This window comes from Chiloscyllium plagiosum, unplaced genomic scaffold (assembly GCF_037043375.1).
Source record: "Chiloscyllium plagiosum isolate Xiang-an unplaced genomic scaffold, Cpla_swu_hap1 HiC_scaffold_12, whole genome shotgun sequence".
In the NCBI taxonomy this organism is placed as follows: Eukaryota; Metazoa; Chordata; class Chondrichthyes; order Orectolobiformes; family Hemiscylliidae; genus Chiloscyllium; species Chiloscyllium plagiosum.
In genome coordinates this window covers 93,733,113-93,756,453 of record NW_028270150.1, presented here as the reverse complement: position 1 = coordinate 93,756,453, position 23,341 = coordinate 93,733,113, and the positions used below count along the sequence as shown (strand labels likewise).

Sequence of the window (23,341 nt, the reverse complement as noted above, 5' to 3'; positions counted from 1 at the left end):
TTTGTCTCTTGCACGTTCTTTCAATCGAGTTTTGTTGTCAAATGCTTTCCTGAATGAAATTTAACACAATCAGATATTGTCCACTATTTCAGTGTCCCTGTCTAGCCTCATGTATAATTGAGTTCAAACAAATTGAACTCATCCAAACTCTGCAAACTCCCTTTAAAACTGAAAAAGTATTTGTGGCAACACATACCACACATATTTCACCTCACTGTACAATAGTTTGTAGAAGGATCTTTCTGATAACAATGGACGAAGGCTCACTGATGGCTTGTATGGAAGAGATATGTGGACTCATCACTAATGAGGGATTCAGTGGGATAGAAGGTAGGTGGAAAAGTGGATTATGGCTTCAGGAAGATCAACCAAGAACTATGGCAGATCAGACTCAAATGCAAACTGACCTGCTCCTCATTCATATTAGTGTGTTCACATCTATCCCAGTGAGAGTGCAAACCAAACTCATTGTCTCTTTGTCGTAGACACTAGAGAGGACAGATTGTCCCAACTGTATCGGTGTCATGTACATTGAGTAGAGTAGACTGACCGCACTGTCTCTATATCATTGACCCAGAGATAACAGACCAATCACACTGTGTCTGTAGTAGATCATCAGGCCTGCCAACTGAACATACTCAGTCTGTGTCACAAAGATTGGAGAGAGCAGACTCCCTTCACTGTCTGTGTCACTGACCCCACAGAGAGGGGATTGGATTGATTCTGAAACTGAATTCTTCAATCCATCTCATAATTTAATGAGCTTTCCCATTCGGGTAAGAGGGTATTTTACCATGTTCTTCAGCTGTTTCCTGAATTTAGTCTGGGTCACGACATATATACAAGTGTTTGTGCAGCAACTTAGGAGCTGGAGAAGGAATCCGATATCTCGGACAAAATAATGTAGATGTATGGCCCGATACCCCATCTGACTCATGCGTTTCCATAGAGAGTATAGCATGAACACTGACCATAACAGGATGAAATTCCCTGAGATAACAAACAATAAAATGATGGACTTCCTTCGAGTCCCCATTTCTGGGTCACTGGGATTCTCCCCACTGCTGTGAGCCCGAAGTCTCCTGCGGGCTCTGCTGGCCACTAAAATGTGCCTGACACTTAAAGCATTGAGCAGCAGAATGAGAACAAAAAGCAGTGCTGGGTTCAGGATATAATGAAGGCACTCGATTGTTCCCCAAACTGGAGATGACAGAATATCAGTTGGTACTGAACAAAACCAGGGCTGATTCCTGAGCAAATACTGAGATGTGAACATAAAGTACCAGAAAATGTTCTTCAAACCACTCAGCACAGTCACTGTTCCCAGAACCACAGCTGCTGTCTTCTCAGTACAAACTTTTATTTGCAGATTTGGGCAGCAAATGGCCACATATCGATCAAAGGTAAAAGTGACAGTAAACCAGACAGAACAGTCAGTGGCTGTAAAAAGGAAGACAGTGTGGATATTACAGATGGGGATGGACCGTAGGAAATGAAACTCTCTCTTATATATGATTGGAATGTGTCTCAATAGCAGATCGAGGATAATAACTAGTTTGTCTGCTGTTGACATCGCCACCAGGTATTGAGTAATACATTTTGAAAGACCACACTTTCCTTGCAACAGAATTATAATTGTTATGATGTTTGCTGTGAGGAAGGAAAATAAACAGGAAAATTAATCAAGCTGGTAGAATAGTTACCAATTACACAGAGTACATCATGTGATTTCTTTGTGTGCCCCTGTTAGTGAAAATGTAATGATGTATTTATACGCATTGTCATGTAACCTGCTGGATCCAAAAAAGTCAGCCATTATTTAGGAACTCATGTTTGGGTTGAAACAGAAAAATGAAGAAATGCAGTTTGAGAGATGATGTGAAGATTGACACTATGCTGACAGGTTATTAAACTGTAAACAAGGGAAGCTGAAAATGTGTTGCTGGAAAAGCACAGCAGGTCAGGTAGCATCCAAGGAGCAAGAGAATTGATGTTTCGGGCATGAGCCCTTCTTCAGTAAACAAGGGAATGCAGGAAATATCACAAAGACCATGAGATATATGCTTTAGTTTCTGAAGTAGAACAGATATCAGTGACCCTGTATTGGGGTGGTGGAAATGTCCTGTTCTTCATCTTTACAGAGTCATTCAGAATTAGTGTGGACAGATCATCCCACTAGATTCTTTAGTATCTAGTGACCATGCTGGATATCAGCACGCATATTCTGCTCCTGATCATTATCCAATGAAGGTGGATTAATGTGAGGGTAGCTCAGTCGATGTTATCCTCTGATACCTACTCAGAGGTAGTTTCCATGTACAGCTGATTGTCTATTCATTTAAGATGGTAGAGGTTGCTACTTTGGAAAATTCTATCAAAGGGCTCTTCCACATCTTCCACATGCCGCACATTGCTGCTGGGGTGCATTGATGGTGGAAACTGGCAGTGTTTGTGGATGTGGTGCCAGTCAAGGGCACTGCTTTATTATCAAGTTTCTTGAGAGTTGTTGGAGCAGACATCACCCAGACACTCATGACTTGCCCTTTGTATAGTGGACAGATTTGGGGGAGTCAGGAGGTGAGGTACATATTAAAGAATCACCAGTCTCTGCGATAGTCTTGTAATATGGTATTTATATAACTGGTCCAGCTCAGACAATGGTCTATTGCAACCCCTCGCCCCTCCCCCAGGATGCTGACACTAGGGAATGCATTGATGTCATGAAAAATAGTTACAATCTCTCTTTTTGGAGATACCTGATATTTGTGTGGAGCAACTGTTACTTGTCAGCTCAGGCTGGAATATTGTACAAATGTTGTTATATATGGACATAGTATCTGACAGATGTTGGAGATCAGAATCAAAGAGTGTGGTGCTGGAAAAGCACAGCCGGTCAGGCTGCATCCGAGAAGCAGGAGAATCTACGTTTCAGGAATTCTGATGATGGGCTTATGCCCGAAACATCGATTCTCGCTCCACAGATGTTGCCTGACCAGTTATGCTTTTCCAGCACCAAATTCTTCGATCGTGTCTGATGAGTCAGGAATGGGACTAAACATTGCAAACAATCAACAAACATCCTGAATTCTGACCTTATGATGGAGGGATTGTCCATGATGAAGCAGCTGAAGATAACTGGACCGAGGACACTTCCCTGAGGAACTCCTGCAGCGATGTCCTGGAGCTGAGGTGACTGACTTCCAACAACCACACCCATCCTCCAATGTGCCAGGAATGACTCCAAACAATGAGAGGTTCATCCCATTTCTCATTATTTTAGGTTTCCTTCAGGTCAGACTTGGGCAATTGCTGGTTTGGTGTCACCTCACCTCACCTCACCTTAGGAGTTCAGCTCTTTTGTCCTTCTTTGGATAATATTTGTTATGAGGTCTGGTGCTGGGTAACTGAACACCAGTGAACAAGTTATTGCTGAGTGAGTGCAGCTCTGTAGCACTCTTGATGACACCTTCCACAACGTTGCTGTTAATTGCGATTAGACTGATGGGGCGATAATTATTTGGATTTCATTTGTTCTACTCTTTGAGATTTACCTGTTTAAATCCAAATATTAATAGGTGGTTGCAAGTCCAACTCAGGATATGGCTAGTATTGGAGCTATTAACCACTGACAAGGTATTTTCAGGTCCATTACTATATAGTGGCTTAAGTGTTTCTTGTGTTACATCCTGGTGAGCACTGGAGAACTTCTACTGAAGCACAATCCAGCATGCAGTCTGCATACCCAGGAAAGGAAAATGGAGATCAAGTTTAATAATCACCCAGTTGTCAGAAGGAAGCCATTCAGCCCATCATATCTGCATCGGCTGTCCACACGTTTTGACACAGTGCCGACCACTTGCCCTTCCCCATTCCCCCGACATTCATTCAATTTCAATAATCATTCAAGTCCCTCCTCACTGTCTCAGTACAACCGGACCAATGTTCCTTCTCCATCAACTTTCAAGTTGATTACTTATTAGAAATGGGACCTGAAAATTTAACATATTTCAGAAATAAAAACCATTAGCTCAACTCGTTCTCTTTCACAGGATACCTCGTGATCCAAACTTACAACAAGATTCCATTACTCTGTTGGATCAGGTTAAACTTATGGAGAGATAAGTGAACATTTCAGGTTAATGCTGTTCCAACAGCACTCCCAGCCTTTTCTGTTCTTATTTCAGATTTCCAGCCCCTGCAGTATTTTGCATTCGTTCATTCATTTTATAACTTTCCATTAATATTGGCAGAATGGTCCATTTCTCTGAAATCTCAGGAACTGTTTTGAGTGACCTCAATGTAAATCTGGGAATGATTTCTCAACTCTGTGGTGAATGGTGAGACTTTCAAAGAGTCTTGGATTGCAAAACATCTCAACTGGTCATAAGTCACTATACCTCAGTGTAGAATGTATTTTTATTACACCACTGTCAGAATGTGGTAATCATATTGTTCATTATAAAATTGTATCTATATGTAATATAGCCAGAGAAGTGAGATGGATAGGCTCGACTGAGTTACAATTTTGTGCAAGTCATGTGATGCAGTAAGATGATGGAAAAGTTTAATTCAGAGGATGTAAAGATCCTTTATTTCAAAGTTTATTGAGTGTGGATTTGCATATTAACTAGTGACACCCGCAGACTGGAACAGGCAAAATAGTCATGAAGAGGGACAAGTGCATTGTAGTCTCACTAATTGTTCATTTTAATAAATAAACAGCAAGGAGAAATGAAGTTCAAAACCAGAGTAGATTCGATTACATTACAGTGTGGAAACAGGCCCTTCGGTCCAACAAGTCCACACCGACCCACCGAAGTGTAACCCACCCATACCCCTACATTTACCCCTTACCTAACACTACGGGCAATTTAACATGGCCAATTCACCTGACCTGCACATCTTTGGACTGAGGGAGGAAACCGGAGCACCCAGAGGAAACCCACGCAGACACGGGGAGAATGTGCAAACTCCACACAGAGAGTCGCCTGAGGCGGGAATTGAACCCGGGGTCTCTGGCGCTGTGAGGCAGCAGTGCTAACCACTGTGCCACCGTGCCACCCACAAGCTATCACGGAAAGGACAATTAAGTAACAAATTCATCAACTGACTGAGTAGATACAGAGCTTTACTCAATATAACACAGAACCAAGTGGCAAACTGTGGATAAAGTAATGGTTTGTAAGACACTAAGGGAAAGGCACTGATCGGTTCCAGTTAAGAGACAAGCTTCAGGGCTGCAGCTTGAGGATGGGTGTTCCATTGTGAATGCGACAAATGCCTTTGCTCAGTATCAAAACTTTATGTTTATTGTGGGAAATGTACTCAAGTCTGTGAAACTTATGAAAACACTGATTATTCTCAAGTGGTTGTGGAGCCAATCCAATTGTAAGTCCCTTTCGATGAGCTCTCCCAACTTGGTGTGCTATTGTAACTGACCTAAGGCTTGCAATTACATGACATCAAAGTTCAGAAATTATATCAGTTTCAGTCAGATTAAAATCTTTACAGTAAGGGCAAGAAGGAAAAGATAAGATGATAGAAAGCAAACAGGGAATGCTGGAAATTCTCAGCAGCTCTGGCAGTGCCTGTGAGGAGACAGAGTTAACATTTCAGGCTGCTAACCCTTTGTCAGAACGGGAAATGTACTGAAACAGGATTTAAACCAGTCATGGAAAGGAAGGAACAACAAATGAAAAGATCTGTGGTAACCCAGGAGACAGGAGACATTAGATGGGAGAAGGGATGAAAACGAAAAGCAAAATGGGATTGTACCAGGACAAGTGAAGGAGTAAAAATTATAATATGAAATCCAAACATCATCATCAAATATGCTTCCCAAAAAATGGGAGAATGTTTACATTTAACACTGAGTTCAACAAGTTCAGATCAAAAATTCGAACTCATTCGTTTGTTGTGACAGAGTGATGATTATGCATTTATACTTCAAGATATATATCTTTTCTCTCTTTACCATTGTGCTTTTCATAACAATTCTTTTTGTCCTTTAATCTCTCCTGTCTTCCACCCAAGTACAGACCTTTCCATGTTCTCCCCAGCCACCTCATTTCCCTGCCTAATTTAAATAAATTGCTCTGACCACTCCCAGTTCTGACTCCAGATCTCTAACCTGAATTCCTGACTGTCCCACTCTCCATAGATGCTGCCTGATCTGTTGAGTACTTTGAGCAGTGTTTTTATATCAGATTGGCAGAATCTGTGGTATTTTACTCCACACCGGGTGGGGGGGGAGGGGGGGTGAGGGGATGGTGTTGGTGGTTAAGTGTTTGACTGGCTGATAGATTCCCTCAGCACTAACAGGTCGCACAGAATTCAATTATGACAAAACTTTGATTAGAAATGAGTCCACTGCAAATTCAATGATAACATAATCACAATTGGCACCGCATTGCAAACCAGGGAAGTTGTACATCAGGTTTGGAGCAAAAGGAACACCTGAGGATGAAACAGGGATTTCCTCAGTAGATTGAGAAGTAAATAAACTAACAGGATCATATTGAATGGGAAAAATAACAGGTTACTCCATATCATTGAGGATTGTAACAATGTTCGGATGGACTTTAATCAGGGTTGTGTTTAATAGATAGTTTATAGACTACAGGGTTATAAACATCAGTGCTCCCGTATTGTTCCACTGGATCTGCTGAGGCACATTCTGGGTTATAGGGCAAGATTTCAAACTTTGATAACATGATTCGGGGAAATAAGTGAGGAAAATTGTACAGGAAATCAGGTTGCATTGTCAGGCAGTGAAATGATAGCATGCATGGCCAATGTTTGAGACAACGCATCTTGTTCAGAAGAACATTTATTATCTGGGTTTACACATGGTCACAGAGCCCAGCAATAGCGTTGTTAGTGACTGGACAGAGCTGTGTAAGCCCACCATCAGGTACTGACAGTGGACACTCTCGAACAGTCGAAGGTACTGTTTGGACTGTACCGTATCTGTAGCCTCGGGTGGTCTCTGCATTCTCACTGATGTTGGTATCTGCACAGAGGGCTTAGCCAGGCTGGGAACAGTTTAAAACACCCACAGTTGCCGTGAGAGATGAAAGCGGTTGGGCATGTCGTGTGGTCTATAATGAGGGATTGGCCTCTGACTGATGTTCTCTCCTGCCAATCCTTCTGTCATGTGTCCTCAGCGATGGGCCATTGAGTCATAGAGTCACAGAGCACACAAACAGAGCTTTCTGTCCAACTGGTCCATGTTTCCTGAGCTGAATTAGTCCTATTTTCCTGTATTTGCCCCATATCCCTTTAAACCTTTCCTATCCATATACCTGTTTCAAATTGATTTAAATGTTGTCAGTGTCCCAAACACTACCACTTCCTCTGGTAGCTCTCTCCATAGAAACACTATACTTTGAGTGATAAAGTTCCTCCTCTGGTCCAGTTTAAATCTTATCTTTCTCACCTATAACTTATACCCTCTGGTTTTGGACAAGTTTGCTAAATGCCTTCTTCACCACCCTGTCTACCTGTGATACTACACTCATGGTGCTATGTGCCTGCACCCCTTGGTGTCTGTGTTCGCTAACTCTTCCCACGGCCCTACCATGAACAGTGCTGACTCCTTGGTGTGGTTACCTACAGGGGGGTGGTGTAGAGGAAGGTGTATTGCAGGTGGGATTGAGCAGGTCATTGACTAAGCTTGTGGGGGAGTAGACCTTCTCCAGTACAAATACAGGAACATTCTCTCACAGCCAACAGTTATGGCACAGAGACCCTAGCCTGGTTTTGGATTTTGTCAGACATTGGTTTGGATAGACTGGGCAATTTGGACAAAAGAGGGACCATGGGTCACTTGGAGCTTGGGAATAGATTGGCGCATAAGCAATGAAACACATAAGAAATCCAGGAACTGGCATTGTCCAGGTAAGTTAATCGTAATTGAGCAACAGTTTTGAGAAACACTGCAAGACACAATCTAAAAGTGTCCAGTTTGCCAACAACTCTGTTATTTTTGGCTGCCAGTCTTCAGAGAGCAGACTTGTTTACTCCTGATGTAGCAGAAAAGGGGGTGGGTGGGTATGTTGGTCAGGATGAGGAACTGCGAAGGTGAGTTGACTGAAAAGGTCCCTGTGATAAGACACATTGTGGAATTGGGGGCCACAAAAATCAGTGCCAGGAAAGAGCATGAGTTTGACAAAGCTTGGGTTCAATCCCCTTCAATCGGAAGGGGGCTGTGAAACCAGAAAGAGTTCAGAAAAACTTTATAGGGATTAGATTAGATTAGATTACTTACAGTGTGGAAACAGGCCCTTCGGCCCAACAAGTCCACACCGACCCGCCGAAGCGCACCCACCCAGACCCATTTACCCCTGCACCGAACACTACAGGCAATTTAGCGTGGCCAATTCACCTAACCTGCACATTTTTGGAGTGTGGGAGGAAACCGGAGCACCCGGAGGAAACCCACGCAGACACGGGGAGAATGTGCAAACTCCACACAGTCGGTCGCCTGAGGCGGGAATTGAACCCGGGTCTCTGGCGCTGTGAGGCAGCAGTGCTAACCACTGTGCCACCGTGCCGCCCACCAATGTTGCCAGGGTAGGAGGATTTGAGCTATCAGGAGTGTCTGAATAGGCTGGGGCTGTTTTCCCAGCAGTGTTGGAGACTGAGGGTGAACATATAGTGGTTTATAAAATCATAAGCAGTATGGATAGGGCAGAAAGACAATGCCTTTAACCTGGTGTGGGGGAGTCCAGAACTGGATGGCACAGTTTTAGGGAGAGAGAGGGAAAATTTAAAAGGAACCTAAGGGGCTACCTTTTTGCGCAGAGGGTGTTACATGTATGGAATGAGCTGTTAAAGGAAGTGGTGGAGGCTGTTATACAATTTGGATTGGTGTATGAGTACGAAGGGTTTAGAAGGATATGGGCCAGGTGCTGGCAAATGGGATTAGATTAGTTTGGGATATCTGATCGGCATGGACGAGTTGGACTGAAGAGTCTGTTTCCATGCTGTACAGCTCTCTAACTCTTTGACTGTAAATGGATTGGTAAGATTCTGGACAATCTCACTGATCCTCATCATTTGGCCAAGGATGGGGTTCGAGTCAATGGACAGGGATTAATGTCAAGAACATTAATAGAATGAAATATGATTTACAGATTTAATGGGTGGGCATGTGCTGAACAAGAACAGCAGCAAGGAGACAGAAAAACTGGCAGGAAAAGCGATGCAGTTAATGATTACTTTTAGCGTTAATAGCAGGTGAGAGACTTACCAGGAACACCAACAATAACAAGGGTGGGATAGTAAATACGCTGAATAACCAGGAGTATATAACGGATCCGAGTTATTAATGACATCAAGTGGTAATTTGCAGAAATATAATCAATTGTTGCTGAGAAACTCCTGCCCATTGTTGTAAAATTCCGATCTTCTGTGTTCAGATTCCAACCCATGGTTGTAAAATTCCAATCTATTGTTCTCAGATTCGAATCTCTCTTCTCCCGAGCTCCCAGTCTCTGGAGCTGCCAGACCCTGTTAATGCTGGGGGTGATGCTGGAGGTGATGCTGTCACTGATACTACAGCTTTGAACATTGTAAGGAATTTGTAATTAATAGACAACGGAAACCCTCCTGGGAGACGTCTATGATTCATGGAGTTTGACATTAATTACAGACACTAAACAAACCAGTTCAGTTAAACCCTTTCAATCCAGTACACTATTCCCCCAATGGAATAGGACTTGTACCCACCTTGGACTGCACGTATGTGAGTTACTGAGAGAGGGAAAGATAAAGGCATTGACCATAATCTTTCAATTCTCTGGAGATATTGAAGCGGTTCCAAAGAAATGGGTGATCACAAACAATGCATCTCTGTTCAAAAAAATGTGAGAGAAATAATTGCTGTCATTCAGCCAATCATAAGGGCATAAGAACATAAGGACTAGGAGCAGGAGTAGGCCGTCCGGCCCTCCAAGCCTGCTCCAAAGTTCAATAAGATCGTGGCTGGTCTTTTCCTGGACTCGGCCCCATTTACCCGCCCTCTCACCGTATCCCTTAATTCCTTTATTTTTCAAAAATATCTACCTTTGCTTTAAAAACATTTACTGAACTAGCATCAACTACATCCCTGGGCAAGGACTTCCATAGATTACCAACCCTCTGAGTGAAGAAGTTCCTTCTCAGTTCAGTCCTAAATCTGCTCCCTCTAATCTTGAGGCTGTGTCCTCTCATCCTATTTTCACCTTCTGGTGGAAACATCCTCTCTACTTCTATCTGATGTATTCCCTTCATAATCTGATATGTTTCCACAAGATTCCACCCTCACTCCTCTGAATCCCAATGAATATAATTCTAATCCACTCAGTCTTTCCTTATAAACCAACCCCTTCAACCCTGGAATCAACCTGGTTAACCTCCCCTGCACCCCCTCCACATTCGTTCTCAAGACAAAACTGCACAGCGTACTCCAGGTGTGGCCTCACCAGTACCTTGTACAGCTGCAACATTACCTCTCTGCTTTTAAACTCAATCCCTTCAGCAATAAAGGACAAAATACCATTTGCCTTCCTAATAACTTGTTGTACCTGCAGACCAACCCTCTGCGATTCATGCGCAAGGGCACCCCGGTCCCTCTGCATAGCAGCAAGCTGCAGCTTTTCTACCGTTCAAGTAATAATCTGTTTTACTGTTACTCCGACCAAAATGGATGACTTCACATTTATTAACATTGTATTCCATCTGGCAGATCTTTGCCCACTCACTCAGCCCACTCACTCAATGTATCTATATTCCTCTGCAAAGTTTCACAGTCCTCTGCACACTTCATTCTGCCACTCATCTTGGTGTCACCTGCAAACTTTGACAGCCTGCACGTGGTCCCAAACTCCAAATCATTAATATAAATTGTAAATAATTGCTGTCCCAACACCGATCCCTGACACACATCACTATTTAGTGATTGCCAACCACAATCGCACTCATTTATCCCCAATCTTTGCTTCCTGTTAGTCAACCAATCCTCTGTCCATGCTAATACACTACCATAACACCATGAATCTTTACCTCATGCAGCAGCCTTTTGTGCAGTACCTTGTTGAAGGCCTTTTGGAAATCTAGGTACAACATCTCCACTGGGTCCCCGTTGTCCACCTTGCTTGAAATGTCTTCATCGAATTCCAAACAATTTGTCAAGGGAGACCTGCCCTTCATGAATCCATGGTGCATATGTCCAATGGGACAATTTGTATTGAGATGCCCTGCTATTTCTTCCTTGATAATGGACATAGAACATAGAACATGACAGCACAGTACAGGCACTTCGGCCCTTGATGTTGCGCCGACCTGTCATACCAATCTGAAGCCCATCCCACCTACACTATTCCATGTACGTTCATATGCTGACTTAAATGCACTTAAAGTTGGCGAATCTACTCCCGTTGCAGGCAAAGCATTCCATACCCTTACTACTCTCTGAGTAAAGAAGCTACCTCTGACATCTGTCCTATATCTATGACCACACAATTTAAAGCTATGCCCCCTCATGCTCTCCATCACCAAACTTGGAATAAGGCTCTCCCTGTCCACCCTATCTAACCCTCTGATTATCTTATATGTCTCTATTAAGTCACCTCTCAACCTTCTTCTCTCTAACGAAAACAGCCTCAAGTCCCTCAGCCTTTCCTCGTAAGACCTTCCCTCCATACCAGGCAACATCCTAGTAAATCTCCTCTACACTCTTTCCAAAACGTCCACATCCTTCTTATAATGCGGTGACCAGAGCTGTACACAATACCCCAAGTGCGGCTGCACCAGAGTTTTGTGCAGTCTATAGCCTAACCTCTTGGTTCCGGAACTTGATCCCTCTATTAATAAAAGCTAAAACACTGTATGCCTTCTTAACGACCCTGTCAACCTTGGTGGCAATTTTCAAGGATCTGTGTACATGGACACCGAGATCTCTCTGCTCATCTACACGACCAAAGGTCTTACCATTAGCTCAGTACTTTGCAATCCGGTTACTCTGACCAAAGTGAATCACCTCACACTTGTCTGCATTAAACTCCATTTGCCACCTCTCAGCCCAGTTCTGCAGCTTATCTATGACTCTCTGTAACCTACAACATCCTTCGTCACTATCCACAACTCCACCGACCTTCGTGTCGTCTGCAAATTTACTAACCCACCCTTCTGTGCCCTCATCCAGGTCATTTATAGAAATGATGAACAGCAGTGGACCCAACACCGAACCTTGCATTACACCACTAGGAACTGGACTCCAGAATGGACATTTCCCATCAACTCCCACCCTCTGTCTTCTTTCAGCAAGCCAATTACGGATCCAAACTGCTATATCTCCCACAATCCAATTCCTCTGCATTTTGTATAATAGCCTACTGTGGGGAACCTTATCGAACGCCTTGCTGAAATCCATATACACGACACCAACCAGTTTACTCTCATCTCCCTGTTTGGTCACCTTTTCAAAGTTCTCAGTAAGGTTTGTGAGGCACGACCTACTCTTCACAAGAACTCAAGAATCTTCCCCACTACAGAGATGAAGCTCACCAGTCTATAATATCCCATCTTTTGTTTATGTCCCTTTTTCAACAGTGGTGTCACATTTGCTGTTTTCCAATCTACTTGGACTGCCTCAGAATCGAGTGAATTTTGGAAAATTACCGCCAGTGCACATGCTATTGTTCCAACCATCTTTTTTATTCCCCTGGGATGCAGGGCCAGGAGACTTATCTATCCTTAGCTCCATTAACTTACTCAAAACTAGCTCTTCCTTAATAATGATTGTTTCCAGGTCCGCACCTACCTTCGTCTGTTTGTCAATTACTGACTTGTTATTAGTGTCCTCCTCTGTGAAATCTGAGACAAAATACCTGTTCAATGCCTCAGCCATTTCCTCATGTCCCATTACTAAATGCCCCTTCTCATCCTCCGAAGGACCAACATTTACTGAAGCCACTCTTTTTTTCATTGTATGTATTTGTGTAAACATTTGCTGCCTGCCTTTATATTCTGCACCAGTTTGTTGTCATGTTCTATCGTACTTTTCTTAACAGCTCTTTTTGTGGCTTTCTGTTGGCGTTTAAAGTTTTCCCAATCTTCTAGTTTCCTGCTGTTCTTAGCCACTTTGTATGCATCCTCTTTCACTTTGATAGCTTCCCTTATTTCCTTAGACACCCTGGGCAGATTACCCCTTTTCTTACAGTCCTTCCTTTTCACTGGAATACAGTTTCCCTTCGCACTTTGAAAGATTTCTGTGGAAGTCCTCCAATGCTTGTCAACTGACCCACCATGAAAGTTTTGTTTCCAATCCGCTTCAGCCAGGCCCTCCCTCGTTCTATTGCAGTCCCCCTTGTTCAAACACAGGACCCTGGTTTTGGATTTTGTCTTCACACTCTCCATCTGTATTCTAACTACACCCATACTGTGATCGCACCTTCCAAAAGGATCCCTAACTGTGAGGTCATTAATTATCCCTGTATCATCACACAGAACCTGGTCTAAGATAGTTTACTCCCTCGTCAGTTCCATTATATATTGTTCAAGAAAACTAGCTCAGATATGCTCAACGAACTCCTCCTCACGGCTCCCCTTCCTGAGCTGGTTCAACCAATCTACGTGCAGATTAAAGTTCCCCACTATCATAGCTGTACCATTTTTACAGGCATTAGATATTTCTTTGTTTGTTTCCCAACCCAATGTGATGGCATTATATAGACTCCACCTATCAGTGACTTTTTCTTCTTAGACTTTCTAGTTTCCACTCGAATAGATTCAACCTGATTCTCCTATATCATCTGTCAGCACTGCCCTGAAGTCGTCCGTGAATATCAGAGTTACATCACCTCCCTGAAATTCCTGTCTGTTCTCCCCAACAGACTGGAATCCCTGGATATTTAACCCACAGTCAATCAGTTGGGGCACTCTGCCTCCCCTTGTTTAAAGTAAGCACAGCGTCAGTGACATGTTGTCTCAGGCACTGACAGCAGCGGTGCATATTGAAAAGCTGTGGTTCAGGGTGAAGGGAGACACATTGATTGATTGATTGTCACGTTTCCCTCAGTGCAGTGAAAAGCTTTGTTTACAAGCAGTGCAGGTAGATCACAGTAAGCTGGGATATACAGATCATAGGGTGAGTAGAGACTTGAACAGAGGCGTACAGATTACATCCCACAGGGTGTGCACGAGGCAAGATCAACATTAACAATGTCAGCGTTATTTGAAGTTAGAGATTCCATCCATCAGTCTAATAACGGCTGGGAAGAAGCTGTTCCTGAAGGTGCTGGTGGGTGTGTTCAAGCTTCTGTTTCTCCTGCCTTATGGGTGAGGTTGTAGGAGATCATCACCAGGATGGGAGGGGTATTCAAAGATGTTGGCAGCCATTCCCCGGCAACGAGCCATGTAAATGGAGTCCATGGATGGAAGGTTGGCTTCCGTGATGGTCTAGGCTGTGCACACAACCCCCTGTAGTTCCTTACCGTGCTGGGCAGAGCGGTTGTTACACAGGGACAGGATGCTCTCTGTGTTGCATCTGGAGAGTTTGGTGAGGGACCTTATGGACAGGCCAAATTCCCAGAGCTGCCTGAGGAAGAGGATGCGTTGTTGTACCTTCTGGATCATCACAGCTATGTGGGAAGGCCAGGACAGATTGGCGGTTATTGTCACTCCTCGGAACTTGACACTCTCCACCCTCTCAGCCTCAGCTCCATTGATGTAGAAGGAGGCATGTTCTCCTCCTGTCTTTCTGACGTCAATGATCAGTTCTTCAGTTTTGCTGATGCTGAGAGAGAGGGTGTTCTCACTGCACCATGGCACCAAGCCCTCTATCTCCTTCCTGTTGTTTGATATCCATCCTCCCACAGTGGGGTCTGCAGCAAACGTGGAGATGATGTTTGTCTGGAATTTAGCCATACTGCCGTGGGTGTACAGGGAGTACAGTAGGGGCTGAGAACACATCCTTGGGGGGGCTCCAGTGTTGAGGGTTATCGTGGAGGAGGTGCTGCTGTCTATCTTCACTGATTGTGGTCTGTGGGTCAGGAAGCTGGGGATCCAGCTGCAGAGGGTGGCGCCAAATCTCAGAGTCTCTGAGTTGGGCCTCCTAGGGGTCATGTAGCCGATGCCATTCCAGGTCGAGATCAGGACGCAGTGGGGTCAGGGGTCAGATCGTGGTTCAGGGAGTAGATCCAGGATCTACTCTGGATCCTACAGGATGACCAGCATTGAAAGTACTCAGGCCTGAGCCACCGTTGGATCATCAATCCTGTAAGTAGATTAAAAAGAACATTGTTAATAATTTTTACAGAGTTGAATTTTATGCTGCCTTGAGTGCTGTGAGCACTAACAAGAAAGTTGGGGAAATGTGGCAAGAATGAAAGCATCAGATTGAGTTGTGAAAAGTATTTCCAATTTCCCCGTTTCTGGTTTAAACAGTGAATTCTGAATCTCACGAGTGAGGGGTGACCACTTCATTTTCATGCCGTTCTATCTCATTAGGAGCTGGTCTTGTCTCATTTCACTGGAGATTCTAATCGTTCCTTCAGTTCCTATGGAAACCAGATGGTGCTAGTTCCCAACAGGAAAGCCTGGGCAGTTACCTGGAGGCAGGAGCTCACTGTTTGCTTCTCCAGGTCTTCATCCATCTCCACCATCAGCACCATTTCACTGCATGCTCCATCAACACTGTCCTCTCCCACACTCTGTCCGTGTGTGTGGGCATCACCAAACCCCAGCCTCACCACATCATTCTGGCTGCAATGATGTTGTACCTGCTTCTTCCAGGTTGGTTTGCAGTCAGGGGCATGCGCACATTTCATTCAGTGACATAGGATGCTTCGTCTGGCTCTGAGTGAAATTCTAAAGCCTCATTCACGTTGCATTTACTTGTGGGCTGTCAGGTGTATCTGAGTTTGAGTGCAGAGTGACAGACATCACACAATGCAGGGGATGAATCTGTATGGTGGACAGCACAGAGATGTGTGGAGGACATTACTTATTTGTGGATGGGATCTGGGCATCATTTGCTGGCCAGTATCTATTGTCCATCTCTAGTTACTCTTGAGAAGGTGGTGGTGAGTTCCTTCTTGAACCGCGGCAGTTCACCTGCTGTGGGTTGACCCACAATGCCATTAGGGAGGGAATTCCAGGATTTTGACCCAGTGATAGTCAAAGAACCATGATGTATTTCCATGTCAGGATGGTGAGGGTCTTCATGGGGAACTTGAAGGTGGTGTGTTCCTAAATATAGCTGTTCTTGTCCTTCTCGATGGAAGTGGTTGTGGGTTTGGAAGGTGCTGTCTGATGATCTTTGGTGATTTTCTACTTTGCATTTTGTAGATACTACACACTGCTACTACTGGGCGTTAGCGATGGAGGGAGTGGATGTGGTGCTAATCAAGAGGTCTGCTTTGTCCTGGATGGTGTACAGCTTCTTGAGTATTGTTGGGGCTGCACCTATCCAGGTGGGTGGGGAGTATTCCATCTCACTCCTGACTTCTGCCTTGGAGATAGTGGATAGGCTTTGGGGAGTCAGGAGGTGATTTACTCACTTTGGTACACCTCGCTCGCCTCTGACCTACTCTTGTAGTCACTGTGCTTATGTGGTGAGCTCAGTGGGAAGGTTCTTATGGGGACCTTATCATGAAGCAGCTGGAGATGTTTGAGCCAATAACACTACTCTAAGGAACTCCTGCAGCGATGTCCTGGAGCTGAGATGACTGACCTCCACAATCACAACCATCTTCCTCTGTGTATGATCGGAATCCAACCATCGGGGAGCTTGTACCCAAGTGATTCCAGTTTTGCTCGGACATTTTGATGCCACACTTGGTCCAATTGGCCTTGGTGTCACAGGCTGACACTCTCCCCTCCCCTCTGGAACTCAGCTCTTTTGTCCATGTTGGAACCAAGGCTGTAATGAGGTCAGGAGCTGAGTGGTCCTGGCAGGTCTCAAACTGGCCAGGGTATTGCTGATCAGGAGCTACTCAATACCACTGCTGATGTCAACTTCCATCACTTCACTGGTGGTCAAGAATTGACTGATGGGGCAGTAATTGGCTGGGTTGGATTTGCCCTGTTAAATATGTACAGGACATACTTGGGTAATTTTCCATGTTGTTGGGTAAATGCGAGTTTTGTAACTGTACTGGAACAGCTTGGCTAGGGGCGCGGCAAGTTCTGGATCAGATGTCTTCAGTATTATTGCTGGATGTTGTCAGGGCCCATAGCCTTTGCAGTGTCCAGTGTCTCCCACCATTTTGTGATATCATGTGGAGTGAATCGAATTGGCTGAAGACTGGTATCCGTAATGCTGGGGCCTATTCGAGGAGGGTGAGATGGATCATCCACTCAGCACTTCTGGCAGAAGATCCCTGCAAATGCTTCATCCTTATATTTTACACTGATGTGCTGGAATCTTCCATCGTTGAGGATGGGGATATTTGTGAAGCCTGTTTCTCCAGTGAGTTGTTAAATTGTCCACCACCATTCACAACTGGATATGGCAGGACTGCAGAGCTTAGATCTGATACATTGATTGTGGGAACACTCAGCTCTGTCTATCACTTGCTGTTGTGCTGATTGGCATGGAAGTAGTCCAGTTTGGTGGCATCACCAGGTGGACACCTCATCTTCAGCTGTGCCTGGTGTTGCTCGTGGCTCCCCTGCACTCTCCATTGAACCGGGGTTGATCTTCTCTCTTGATGGGGTCATGGCTGAGTAGGGGATATACTGGGCCATGAGGTCACAGATTGTGCTGCTGTTAATGGCCCACGTCACATCATAGATGCCAAATGTTGAGTTGCTCGATCTGTTTGAAGTCTGTCTCATTTCGCGCAGTGATGATGCCGCACAACAGGATGGAGGTCATTCTCAATGTGAAATTGTGACTTTGTCTCCTTAAGGGACTGTTTGGTGATCATTCTTCCTGATACTGTCATGGACAGATGTATCTGCAGACGACAGAGCCACACCTTCTTCCCTGCTCTTCTGAGACTGCCGAATGGACCTCTCTATCTTCAAATCTAATGAAGATTTCTATATCTCCTGTGTAGCTGTAACCCTGGATGCCTCGCTCTGTCTAAATAAACAATGATCTGTCTGTATGTTATGATTCATAGAACATAAAACATTACAGCACAGTACAGGCCCTTCGGTCCGCGATGTTGTGCCGACCTGTGAAACCAACGTGAAGCCCATCCAACCTACATTATTCCATTATGAGCCACATGTCGAACTAATGATCATTTAAATACCCTTAAAGTTGGCGGGTCTACTACAGTAGACAGGCCATTCCACATCCTTATTACTCTCTGAGAAAAAAACCTCCCTCTCTCATCTGTCCTATATCAAGCACCATCAACTTAAGGCTATGTCCCCTCGTGCAAGCCATCACCATCCGAGAGAAAAGGCTCTCACTGTCCAATCTTTCGAACCCTCTGATCATCTTTTATGGCTCTATTACATCACCCTCAACCTTCTTCTTTCCAACGCCTTCCCTCCATGCTAGACAACGTCCTGGTACCTTTACTTTGCACTCTTTCCAATGTTTCCACATCGTTCCTGTAATGTGGTGACCAGAACTGTACACAAAACCTCAAGTGCGGCCGCAACAGATCTTTGTACAGCTGCAACATGACCTCATGGCTCCAAAACTCAATCCCTTTACCAATAAAAGCTAACACACCATATGCCTTCTTAACAGCCCTATCAACCTGGTGGCCACTTTCTTAGAACATAGAACGTAGAATGTTACAGCACAGTACAGGCCCTTCGGCCCTCAATGTTGCGCCGGCCTGTGAAATTAATCTGATGCCCATCTAACTTACACTGTTCCATTATTATTCCTATGTATATCCCATGAACATTTAAGTGCCCTTAACATCGGTGAGTCTACTCCTGTTGCAGGCAGTGAATTCCACGTCCCTACTACTCTCTGAGTAAAGAAACTACCTCTGACATCTGTCCTAAATCTATCACCCCTCAATTTAATGCTATGTCCCCTCGTATTAACCTTCACTGTCTGATGACAAAAGCTCTCACTGTCCTCCCTGTCTATCCCTCTGATTATCTTATATGTCTCGATTAAGTCATCTCTCAACCTTATTCTCTCTAATGAAAACAACCTCAAGTCCCTCAGCCTTTGCTCTTCAGATCTTCGCTCCATACCAGGCAACATCTTAGTAAATCCCTTCGGAACCCTTTCCAAAGCTTCCACATCCTTCCTATAATGCGGTGACCAGACCTGCATGTAATACTCCAGGTGCAGCCTTACCAGTGTCTTGTACAGCTGAAGCATGACCTCATGACTCCAAAGCTCAATCCCCCTTCCAATAAATGACAACACAACGTCTGCCTTCTTAACAACTCTGAAAATGACAACTTTCAGGGATTGATGGACCTAGACACCAGGATCTCTCTGTTCATCTGCACTGCCAAGAATTTTACCATTACCCCAGTATTCTGCAATCCTGTCACTTCGTCCGAAGTGAACTACCCCACACTTTTCTGCATTAAACTCCATTTGCCACTTCTCAGCCCAGCTCTGCATCCTATGTATGTCCCTGTGTCACCCACAACATCCTTCGACGTTATCCACAAATCTGCCGATCTTAGTGTCATCTGCAAATTTACTAACCCATCCTTCTACGCCCACCTCCAGATCATTTATAAACATGACAAACTGCAGTGGCCCCAAAACAGATCATTGTGGCACACCACTGGGAACTGAGCTCCAGGATGAGCATTTCCCATCAACCACCACCCTCTTGAGTTCCAGGATGAGCACTTCCCAACAATCACCACCCTCTGTCTTCCTTCAGCTCGTCAATTTCTGATCCAACCCGCTAAATCACCTTCAATCCCCAAACTCCATGTTTTGAGCAATAGCCTACCATGTGGAACCTTGTCAAACGCCTTACTGATGTCCAGTTACACCACATCAACCACCTTACCTTCATTCACCTGTTTTGTCACCTTCTCAAATAACTCAATAAGGTTAGTGAGGCATGGCCAACCCTTCACAAAACCATGTTTGCTTTCTCTCATCATATTATTCCTTTCCAGATGATTATACATCCTATGTTTTATAACAATTTCCAATTACCCACAAACAAAGTAAGGCTCACTGGCCTATAAGTAACACTGTTATTGTAGGAGAGAGAAGATGTCTCCAGTCTTTTATCAGATAAAACTGCGCTTGCCACTTAAAGCCACGGATACACCAATGAATAGAGGCCTGTCGTCCTGAGATAGAACAACAGACAGTGCAAAAAAAGGCAAGTTATGCCAATGGGAAAGCCAATTAAATTAACCATTAACACATTATGAGAAAGTTGAGGTCAAACAATGCGTGTGAACAAACATTGAGCAGGGGGAGAATCGAACTACAAAACAAGGAGTCGAGTGCAACATTGTGAGTGCTCCCAATATCCTGAGGAAAGTTGGAGTGTGCTCCTGGCCCAGGTTGGGTTTTGCTCAATCAAAGGGATGCCTTTTTGGGTTTAGCAACTTTCAAAGACAGGAGGCAGGGGCTTTTGTCCATGTGAGCACTTGAGCTGTTTTGTCTCAAGGAAGGAAGTGATTTTGTATCCAGGAGTTAGGTTTCAGAGCCAGTTTGATGCCTGTCTTGTATTTATGATGAAGATAACTAGGCAAACGAATGGCTGCAAGGGGATCAGGATTAGGAGTTGAATATTCAAGCATTTCCCTCCTATTGAAAAGATAGGCAGGTGTGCAGAGGGGGTGGGTTTGCCATATCAGTAAGAAATGAAACTAAATCAATAGTAAGAAACAAAGGAGGGTCAGATGGTGTAGAATTGGGGAAACGCAAAGGTTAAAAAAATAGTGTTGGAGATATGTCCAGGCCTCCAAACAGTATTCAGGAACTGGGACACGAGATACACCAGGAGATAGAAAAGATGTGGAGGAACGGCAAAGCTACAGTGATCATGGGGGAATTCAATATACAGGTGGATTGGCAAAATCAGGTTGGCATTAGATTGCAAGGAAAGGAATTTGTGGAATGTCTCCGAGATGGCTTTTTGGAGCAGCTTGTAGTGGAGCCCACGGGGGAGCAGGCAATATTGGATTTAGTGCTGTTCAATGAGGCAGACTTGATAAGGGAGCTTAAGGTGAAGGAACCCTGAGGAGGCAGTGATCATAATGTGATTGAATTTACTCTGCAATTTGAGAGGGAGAAGGTAAAATCAGAGATAATGATATTCAGGAGACACAGCAGAGATTCATCCCGAGGAAAAAGAAACATGGTACAGGGAGAATGAGGCGACCATGGCTGACTAGGGAAGTCAGGGATAGCATGAAAAAAAAAGGAATCATATAATGTGGTGAAAGGCAGTGGATTGGGAAGCTTACAAAGACCAACAGAGGTCAACAAAAGAAGAAATAAGGAGGGAGAAACTTAAATATGAGGGCAAGTTAGCCGGTAATATAAATGAAGACTATATGAGTTTCTTTAGATATATAAAGAGCAAAAACGAGGCAAACGTGGACATTGGGCTGCTGGGAAATGACACTGGGGAGATAGTAGTGGGGAACAAGGAAATGGCTAAGGAACTGAGTAATTGCTTTACCTCAGTCTTCACAGTGGAAGATAACAGTAATATCCCAAAAATACAAGAGCGTGAGGGGGCAGAGCTCAGTATGGTGCCCATCGCCAAGGAGAAGGTGCTAGAAAAACTGAATGGTCTGAACGTGAATAAATGATCTGGACCAGATGGACTACTCCCCAGAGTTCTAAGGGACATAGCTGAAGAGATAGTGCAGCAATGTCAGCATGGTTTCATCAAGGGGAAGTCATGCCTGACAAATCTGTTAGAATTCTTTGAGGAAGTAACAAACAAGTTAGACAAAGGTGAGCCAATGGATATTGTCTACCTGGACTTCAAGAAGGCCTTTGACAAGGTGTCTCATTGGATGCGACTGAATAAGATAAGGACCCATGATGTTAGAGGCCAGGTGCTAGCATGGTTAGAAGTCTGGCTGTCTGCCAGAAAGCTGAGAGTGGAAGTGAAAGGGTCCTTCTCAGGATGGCAGCTGGTGAGAATTTGTTATTCGCAAGGCTCAGTGATGGGACCATAACTTTTCACTTTCTACATTAATTGTCTCAATGAAGGAATCGAGGGTACTCTGGCTTAGCTGTAGATAATACAAAGGTGGTTAGAAGGACAGGTAATATTGAGGAACGGGGAGGCTGCAGAAGGATTTGGACAGGTAAGAAGCGTAGGCAAAGAATTGGCAGATGGAGTACAATGTGGGAAAGTGTGAGGTCATAACTTTGGTAGGAATAATAGAGACATAGATTATTTTCTAAATGGGGCGAAAAATCATAAAACTGAAGTGCAAAGAAACTCTAGTCTAGGATTCTCTCAAGTTAAATTTGCAGGTTGAATCAATAGCTCGGAAGGAAAATGCGATGATGGCATTTATCTTGAGAGGACTTGAATACAAAAGCAGCTACTGTACTTCTGAGGCTCTATAAGACTCTGGTCAGACAACATTCAGAGGACAGTGTGCAGGTTTGGGTCCCCCCCCCTCCCCCCCCATCTGAGGAAGGACGTACTGGCCCTGGAGCATTTTCAGAGGAGGATCAGGACAATGATCCCAGGAATGAAGAGGTTAACATCTGAGGAATGTTTGAGGAGTCTGGGTCTATACTTGATGGAGTTTAGAAGCATGAGGGGTGATCTAAGGGAAACATACAGAATACTGAATGGCATGGACTGAATGGATGTTGTGAAGATGTTTCCATTGGGAGGAGAGACTAGGACCCAAGGGCACAGCTTTGAGTAAAGGGAAGATGTTTCAAAATGGAGATAAGGAGAAACTTCTTCAGCCAGAGAGTGGTGAATCTATGGAATTCATTGTCACAGAAGGCTGTGGAGGCCAGGTCATTGAGTATATTTAGGACTGACATCGATAGGTTCTTGATTTTCCAGAGGGTCTAGGGTTATGGTGAGAAAGTGGGAGAATGGGTTTGAGAAACATATCAGCCATGATTGACTGGCAGAGCAGACTCATTGGGCTGACTGGCCTCATTTATGCTCCTCTATTTTATGGTCTTATAAAATTTGTGACTTTTGCATGTTCTGTCAATAGAGTTTTGTTGTCAGATGAGTCAGCTTTACTTCATGAAACTTAATGCAATCAGATATTATTCACTATTTCCAAGGACCTGTCTTACCTAATGAATATTTCTGCTGAACCTGAAACACTTGAACATCACAGTTTGAAGCACTGAGTCCAAAAGTCTTTTAATTAGTTGAGTTCAAACAAATTGAACTCATCCAAACTCTGTAAATTCCCTTTTAAAACTGACAAAGTATTTGTA

The 23,341-nt window shown here is 44.2% G+C and overlaps 1 protein-coding gene across 1 annotated transcript; it reads right to left on the bottom strand.

Annotated features, from left to right (window-relative positions):
- Positions 1-748: 748 nt before the first annotated feature.
- LOC148148580 (putative G protein-coupled receptor 139) lies at positions 749-17,823 on the bottom strand. The gene is made up of 3 exons (XM_087992320.1): positions 17,609-17,823; positions 9,254-9,564; positions 749-1,650 (listed from the first exon to the last, which is right to left on the bottom strand). Exons 1-3 carry the CDS (start codon positions 17,821-17,823, stop codon positions 749-751), a joined length of 1,428 nt encoding a protein of 475 aa, XP_087848446.1.
- Between the last annotated feature and the right edge of the window lie 5,518 nt (positions 17,824-23,341).

Excerpts from the sequence above, each read along its gene's own strand:
- LOC148148580 (XM_087992320.1), bottom strand. The coding sequence starts at position 17,823 with ATGAGACAGACTTCAAACAGATCGAGCAACTCAACATTTGGCATCTAT. Across the intron at positions 9,565-17,608 it reads GAAGATGAGGTGTCCACCTG|CTGTAGTATCAGTGACAGCA; the intron begins GTGATGCCACCA and ends CAATGTTCAAAG. Across the intron at positions 1,651-9,253 it reads TGTTATTGTTGGTGTTCCTG|CAAACATCATAACAATTATA; the intron begins GTAAGTCTCTCA and ends CCTTCCTCACAG.